The following is an 8,645-nucleotide window of genomic DNA, read 5'->3' on the forward strand; positions in this document are numbered from 1 at the left end:
GTTAAACATCTGACAGTGAATTTTTAAAACAGAATCTATCTAGTGCTTGCTAAGACACACTTACGATTTGCTTACATAACCTTCTGTTTTCACTATGGTTTCCTTCTCTCTTGATCATGTCTATTATACACAGTTAAAAGTCTGGTTCACATTCTACAGAGCGTAAACCTCATGTCTTCTTCTGGGTTGGAAGAAGGCACATTTTTATAAAATCTAGAGAGTTCACTGATGTTTACATATTTTAACTGATATGACGGTTTTATTTCTACAGTTGTTGCTATGAAGGCTACTTGACATACCTATATCATTTGGATAATGCAGTTCTTCTTATTAACCCTTACTGGGCCTGACAAGAGGTAAGGGTGGTATGCATTGGGGCTGGGTAAAAACTGTTCACACAAATGCACCTGATAGCAGTATTTCCAGAGGCATTTTCCAAAATATTTACCAGGGGACATTCCCAGATTCTAGTGTCACTGTCCCAAGCACTTTCCAAATCAGCTGTGGATACGACGTTACACACGGTTCTCCAGTACACATGGTTACCAAGTCCCAAAGGGCTGTCACCATTGATTCCATCTGGTTATGCAATCTGTCTGTATGTAATTCAGGCTAAAATTAACTTTGCCTTTTCCAAAGTTACTTTCCCTCTGCATTTTTTTTTCTCTCCATATATAAGAGGCACCAAAATATAGCCATGCTAAAACCTTGGCAATCTTTGGTATTCACAGTTTAAGACTGCTTTAGCTTGTCAAACTGGCGGTAAAATGTATCACGACAACTGGACTGAGGAATTTTGCTCAATTTTGAAGACCTCAATGATGAGTCTCTTTTGAAGACCAATATACTTCACAGATATAGGTACTTCTGATTACCTCCATTCCCTCCTAAGATCTCAGAATGAAAGTAAATGACAAAAATGTTATAAATCTAGAAAGACAAAGAAATTTGAGAGGAAGTCACAACAACACAATTTAGGAAACTAGAAAACAGATGGACATATGGAAACTAACTCAGCAGATTAGGAAGAATAAAGTCCAATTCAGCAGTATAAGGTGATGAGCAAACTGACTTGCACTGTAGAACTTTAGAAACATTTAGGGATTAGAGGCCTTAGATACAGCGTGAGCTGTGAAAACAAGGGTGAAGCCAAGACTGAAAGCAGGAGAACTAATGAAAAGTCAGTGTGGAAGCAATTAGACCCCCTGATTCTTAACCATACAGGGTGATTTGCCCTCCTTTAATGCAGAAGACATGCGATTTATTATCCTCTGTAGAATGTGAACCAGACTTAGCTGGATACAATAGGCACGATCAAGAGAGAACGAAACCATAGTAAAAACAGAAGATTATGTAAAAATCCATCTGTGATGTGGTGAGATCGCTTTAGACACCTATACACATAACATTTCCAGAACAGCACTTAAACTGGCTTACAGTCCCTGGGAAGAGATTGATTCTGCTCTACGGAATCTATTTTATAAGAAAAGCCCTCAATATACAATTAATTGAGGCCTTTTAATAAAATGGCTGAGTCACATCACCCTATAGTTGAGCCCACCAGCTACGAATGTAAGGCAAACTTCTAATCAGCATTCTAAACCCTGCATTTTTATACACGTATGAACATCCCAGGATTACCACATGGAAATCCTCTAACGTAAATGATGGAGGTGGAGTGGGTGTGGAGAAATGGAAGAAAAGAACTCAGAATAAATTATTTAGAAACAGGGAATGAATCCTTGATATTCCAGAAGAGATAAAAGAATATATTGCATCTGTGAAATAAAAATCAAATGCCTTGAAAAAGAAATACCTAGAGCTCTTGAATATTGATGATATGAGAGCAAAAATGAAAGGCTCAGCAAGTGCAACAATGAACAATAGGAGAGAAAATCCAAGCTACAAATGTCCCAGAAAGAAAGAACACTGAAGAACACAGGAGAATTAAAACAAATACGAGAAAATCTTCCAGAGATGAAAGATATCCATTTTATATTTTTAAAAGTTTGTGTCATTTGCCACAATATAGATGAAACTGGAGGAAATTATGCTAAGTGAAATGAATCGGACACAGAAAGACAAATACCATGTGACCTTCACTTATTTTCTAGATTCCATATGTGGAATTTATAAAAGTGGAACTCATAGAAGTTGAGACTAGAATGGTGGTGATTAGGGGCTTGGGTGAGGGTGAATGGAGAGATGTTGGTCAAGGGGTACAAAGTTTCAGTTAGAAGAAATATGTTTTCGAGATCTACTGAACAGCATAATGTCTATGGTCAATAATTATGAAATGGATATTTCAAAATTGCTAGGAGAGCAGATTTTAAATGTGTGCACCATGAAAAATGATAAGTATGTGATGTGATAGATTGGTTAATTAGCTGAATTTAATCATTCCACAATGTATGCATCCATCAAAACATTACACTGTACCCCATAAAAACATACATTTTTTATTTTTCAATCAAAAATCTCTACAAGTACACAGCACAATGATGAGTAAAAATGAGCACCAAGTCAATTTCATCACTGGGATTTCAGGACACTAGGAATAAAATGACGGTCCTACAAACTCTGAAAGACATAGAGACCAAAACAGGTCATAGAGAAAGAACTGAGAATCAGAATGGCAACCAACTTTTCAACAGCAACACTTGAGTGTAGATAATAATAGAACAATATTTTTGAGTCTTAGGGATGATATATAGTTTGGAATAACAGGAAATCCCACAGAAGAGAAAGGTAGTAGGAATTCCAAGGAGAATGATGAAAGGAAACCCTAGCATGAAAGCTGGTAAAAAGTCCAAGCTGGAGCTGGAACACAGAGAACTCTGTTCTCTAAGATGCTTCTGTTTCTATGGAGATTACAGTGACAGGATACTTGGATGTTTAGTATTTTGAGGGGATTGATACTGAGAAAGAGAGTTTGGGAATTAATTACAGAAAAGTAGTAGAAGATCAAATACATAAAATCAAAATATGCACTTATTCCGGAAGAAACATTACAAGAAAGAAACCATAATAATGTGCATGCTATGTGACTCAGGTATTAAGAGAGATACATGTTAATATAAACCCTGAATATTGCGATCAGTAAAAGGTATGTTAGGTCAGCAATGGGAGTAGCAGGGAAGGAGAAAGTGTGGCCTCCGGGTGTGCATTTGCAGAGTGGTCATAAAATAACATAATCTTCACATTTCACAGTGAAAATTCAATGTATAATGTCTAACCTACCTCCCAAAAAAGTCAAGGAGTAGAAGGAAAAACATTCGACTTAGACAGAAGGAAACAAGTAATTACCAAATATCAAAATAAATATAACAGTTGAAAGTGGTTGTTTTTGAGGAACAAGAATGTGGTGAAAGGCACAGAACTGCAGCTTTATATAATTCCTGTGAAGTGACTTGACTATTTAAACCATAGAGCTTTGACCGAAAATAAAATCAAAACTAAAAAGAGCTAAAGGCAGTGAAGTCCTGATTTTGACCTACAGATACGATAGTTAAAATAAATGCTTACAGCGGATGTGTACACTCTTGAATATTGCACATTCGTCTAATAGGTTTCGGCTTTTTGTTGGCCTCACAGAAGCTGCGATGGACCATTTTATTATCACTTTTCCTACGGCATCCATATTTAGTGTACTGGAAACCTGGAAAAGGAAATAAATTTCTTTGGATTTAATCACTTATTCATGCTTAGTTACTTGATTATTCACTCACTCATTCATACATTTATTCATCCATTCACTAAATATGTATTGAGTGCATACAATTCGGCACTTCAATAGGTGCTGAAGGTCCCAAAGAACATTAAATAAACAAAAACTTTTACCTTTTCAGAGAATACATTTGATAAATATTGCAACTGCATGCTTGTTAAAGAACTAGACTCTAAATATACAGTCTAGTGTGAGAGATAGATATGAAAACCACTGTGACAGTATCTAGTAACATAGGCTTTTAGAAAACTATGTAAGTAACTTACAGTAGAGGGCACTAAAGGAACACAGAGGGAAGAGCTCTGTAACTTGGAGGAGGGGAGGGGAAAGCTTGGAGGATCAGTACTTTCCTTCAGCAGAATACTGAAGTTCAAATAGCATGGGGTAATGGAAATGAAGCAGAATTATTCTCCAAGCAAAGGAAATAACATATGAAAAACTGTGGTTTCTTCAGAAGGCTGAAGTATCATGTTGAAGAGGACAGGAGGTAGGGAAGGATCAGATCTTGAAAGCCTTCAGTGTCTTACAAGTTTTTGGACATTATCGTGAAGGTTATAGGGAGTTACTGAGGGTCTCTCAAACATCAACTTTTATATTTGTAATTATGTATATATATTTGAAAAAAATCAAACCTATCCAAAAGTTGTAAGAAAAAACAACAATTTTTTTTTTTTTTTTTTTTTTTTGAGACGGAGTCTCGCTCTGTCGCCCAGGCTGGAGTGCAGTGGCCGGATCTCAGCTCACTGCAAGCTCCGCCTCGCGGGTTTACGCCATTCTCCTGCCTCAGCCTCCAGAGTAGCTGGGACTACAGGCGCCCGCCACCTCGCCCGGCTAGTTTTTTTGTATTTTTTAGTAGAGACAGGGTTTCACCGTGTTAGCCAGGATGGTCTCGATCTCCTGATCTCGTGATCCGCCCGTCTCGGCCTCCCAAAGTGCTGGGATTACAGGTGTGAGCCACCGCGCCCGGCCAAAACAACAAATATTTGTATACCTTGCATTAGATTGATCTTTTGTGACTATGTCACCACATTTGCTGTATTTCTTTATAAATGCGTATGTGTGTAAATATACATATAATTTTGCCGAACCATTTGAAAGTTGAGGATATCCTGATCCGTCACTCCTAAATATTTAAGCACACATTTCAGAAGTACATTCTCTTATATAACTATAATATCATTCTTAAAACGAGGACATTTAACATAGACATAATGCTATTATCTAACATACAGACCTATTCCAAAATGTTCAATTGTCCCTATCATGCTATTTATGGCAATCCTTTTCCAGTCAAGGATCATATGTTGCATTTAACTGTTATGTCTGTAGCCTCCATCGATCAGAAATAATTACTGAACTTGTTTTTCTCTTATGACATTTACTATTTTTGAAATGTAAAAACCATTTGTTTTATCAAATGTCCCACAATCTGGGTCTGTTTAATTGTGTTCTAATGATAAGATTCAAGTGATTCACTTTTAGAAAGAATGCTGCATAAAGTGATGTTGTGTCTTCAGGGCAACATATTAGAAGACTGAAGGATTTTAATCTGGGAAATAATATAACTTTAGCATTCATTCATGCATTCATTCAAGAAAAATTACCCTGTAAATTAAGGCAGAGAAGAACATCAATATTAGTTGACTAGTTAAAAGGCTATTGCAATAATCATCCCTCCCAAAGTGGTGATTGGAGTCTGGTGAAGAAGGAATAGATGTGGGAGATATGAAGAAGGTATATCTAACAAATAATGTGACCAAGTAGATGTTGAGAGTACAGCAGAAGGGAGGGTCAAAATTAAATGGGCATCTTGTAATGGATAAAGAGATGTCATTTAAAATAATTAACTATTGTATGCCTCCCTCAAGAAAACACTTTAGAAATACAGCCTTGAACTTAAAATTATAAAATAAATAATTTACACAAGCACTGCCTAATACAAATTTTGTTCTCAACTATTTGCTGACATTTTTGTAACAGCCTCTTGCCTTCTCCTGCCCATGGGGGATAATTGGTAATGGAGCACTTGTTTAGAACTAGAGGAATGGATGATGGGAGAAATGGAGAAACATTAAGTCCAGCTTAATGGACTCTGGAAAGGGAACGGAGGTAGCACAGTGCAGTGAGTGAGAGCATGTGTTCAGAAGCCAGGTTATCTGGGTTTGAATCCTATGGGCTCTGGGAAATTATCTTATGTGTCCTTCAGTTTTGCTACCACTTTAACAGAGATAACAATAGTACCAACTGCATAGGGCCATTGTGAGTATTCATGCATTGATATATAAAGCATTTAGAATAGCATCTGGTTTCAAATACATAGCATAGTCAGTTACACAGTCATGCAACCAATAGCCCTTTTATTATTAACTCTGGTAGAAATGCAGAGAGATATAGAAAGTAAAAGTAGGGAAGAAGAAAGGTGAGGAGCAGAGTACAATGAATTTGGGAGAGTTTTGGAGTTTGGGAAGAATAAAGTGATTAAGAGGACCCCTACAGTAAATGCAAGACAAAGGACCTGAGAGAAAAGGGCAAGAAGATTTTACAGTCTGTCACTGTTATGAAAGGAATCCTGTTATTTGATGATTCTTTCAGTAAAAATGTTTTGTATTGATGTTTTGATGGTTATGTTTGGTGTTTCTCAGATTGTGGCCTCGATTAGAGACAGCCATAAAGGTAGAAGCAAGATTGGTTTTTATATGCATTACATTTTGATAAAATAAATGTGTTCAATTGTTACCTCCACCACAGGGTTTGGAACACTGAGACCAGCTCTTCAAAGCCCACTCAAAAGTATCGAATTCTTCCTGGATGACATTGTTGCTGTTGATCATAGGTACTGAGTCTTCATGGATGATGTACTTATATGTCAGGCTAGAGCGGGTATCGTTTTCTTGAGGTATAATCTAACATACACATGAAATCAATATGTAAATCACGTGAGGGTTTTACATTTTGAGTGTCAAATTACAAATATTTCAGAATATTGCTCTTATTAAAACTGACAACTTTCAAATAGTTTCAAAAATTATAATGTTTTATTTCTGTCAACTACAGTGCACATATGCCCTGTTTAAGAAGAAGATGAAATATCTATAACACTTTTAACATAAAAGTATTAAAAAAATACATACACTGAAGGGTAAGAGTTTGTATTATAAACATAATAACTTTATAAGATTCACTGTAGGTTTCCTTAAATTAAACCATCTCCTTTTTAAAGGATTTTAAATTTTAAATGTAATGAATTAAAATTAAAATTAAAGGATTACAATTTTAAAATTTAAATTTAAAATTTAAAATTTAAAAATTTTAATGCATTTTAAAATTGTCTTCAAAGAAAATTGTTTTGTTACGTTTTGTTCTGATGATAAAGATAGTAATGTTCCCTCCAGAAAATATATACATTATGGAAAAATATAAAGAAAATGAAAAATCATAATTCTACCGAACTAGAGAAAACCAGTCACTTTCACTACTGTGATAGTCCCTCAAGACATTTGTATTGTGTTTGTGTGTGTGTGTGTGTGTGTGTGTGTGTGTGTGTACAGACATATACACTTTTCTGGCCTTGTTTATTTCATGCACATTTCTCAAGATAGTAAATATTATTTGAAAACATGCTTTTGGAGTGTGGAATGATGGTCATTGGAGACTCAGAGGGGTCAGGGGAAATGGAAAGGGATTGAATGATGGGAACTTGCTTGGTGGGTATAATGTGCATTGCTCCAGTGATGGATGCACTGAAGGCCCTGACTTCACCACAATGCAATATATCGATGTAGCTAAATTGCACTTGTACAAAAAAAGTTAAAAAAAAGAAAATATACTTTTAAATGTCAGCATAGTCTGTAATCCTAAAAGTGTTATGTATTATTGTTAATAGTGTGTGGTAACTCTTGAATATTTGTATTGATTAGAAATTTTCCCAACTTTCTGGGGATTTCTGGCTTTTCTTAGTAGACTAAAGGGAACAAACACTTTAGAGTCCTAGTTCTTCTGATAGACTGGTGAATGGTCCTCCAGAACAGTTAGAACAGTTGTTACTTTAATAATAAGAGTGTATGAAAGTGGCCATTTGACACTACATGTTACATAATTTTCATCTTCATTAATTGGATGGGAAAAATATCATGATTTTAGTTGTTATTTATTTGATAACTAATAAAGTTTAATTTTCCTAAATTATTACCCACTTATATTTTGGATACTGTACATTGCATGACTGTCCTGGTTTTTATTGGAACTGTACACATATTTTTTCTCTCCTAAATAATCTGTGCACTAAAGATACAAATTCCTTTTTGTAATAAGAGTTGCAAATATTTTCTCAGTTTGTCTCTTGCCTTTTAATTTTGTTCAGGGCAAATTTGTCTTTTAAAAAATTAATTGATTTTCATGTAGCTTTCATAGGATTTTACTAATTATGCAAAGGGAGAAAAGTGCAATTCATTGGTATTCCAAACTACATTTTTATAACTACATTTTGTTTGAGAAATGAGGTGATACTAAAACCAGTGGGGGTTGAGGATCTGGTTATCTGACTTTTATTCTCTTTTTTCTGTCTTTGTGTTTAAAGCAGCATTAAAAAATCAAGCACCATTCGAACAACCCTTACACTCTAGCCAGATATCTAATTCTCTTTGCCCCAGACAGCCTAGCCACCATGTGACAGAACTCAGAATGGAAAAGCAATGTCATAATGACAGAACATTGCTTGTCCACACCCTCGTCTCCTAGCTACAAATCTCCCTGTTGTACCTTTAGCCCACACCACTTGCTGTGGTCAGATTATAATCAGTGGGCAGGTCTTGAAGCATCTATCATGATGGTTAAGCATCAGGTCTCTAAAGCCAGATACTCATGTTGTTAGAAAATAATACAATGTAATTATATTAGTGCGAAACAGAGCTTCTGGCCT

The 8,645-nt window shown here is 35.6% G+C and overlaps 1 protein-coding gene across 3 annotated transcripts in view; it reads right to left on the reverse strand.

The window, feature by feature from the left end:
- LOC105477317 (ADAM metallopeptidase with thrombospondin type 1 motif 3) overlaps positions 1 to 8,645 on the reverse strand; it is a 281,319-nt gene that overhangs the window by 10,412 nt on the left and 262,262 nt on the right. For all 3 annotated transcript variants that reach the window (XM_011733778.2, XM_011733777.2, XM_071093494.1), the window contains 2 exons: positions 6,465 to 6,630; positions 3,526 to 3,658 (listed from right to left, as the gene is read on the reverse strand). In XM_011733778.2, coding sequence (XP_011732080.1) covers positions 3,526 to 3,658; positions 6,465 to 6,630 — 299 coding nt within the window. The remainder of the gene's footprint in view (positions 1 to 3,525; positions 3,659 to 6,464; positions 6,631 to 8,645) is intronic.

Source organism: Macaca nemestrina, chromosome 3 (assembly GCF_043159975.1).
Source record: "Macaca nemestrina isolate mMacNem1 chromosome 3, mMacNem.hap1, whole genome shotgun sequence".
Lineage (NCBI taxonomy): Eukaryota > Metazoa > Chordata > Mammalia > Primates > Cercopithecidae > Macaca > Macaca nemestrina.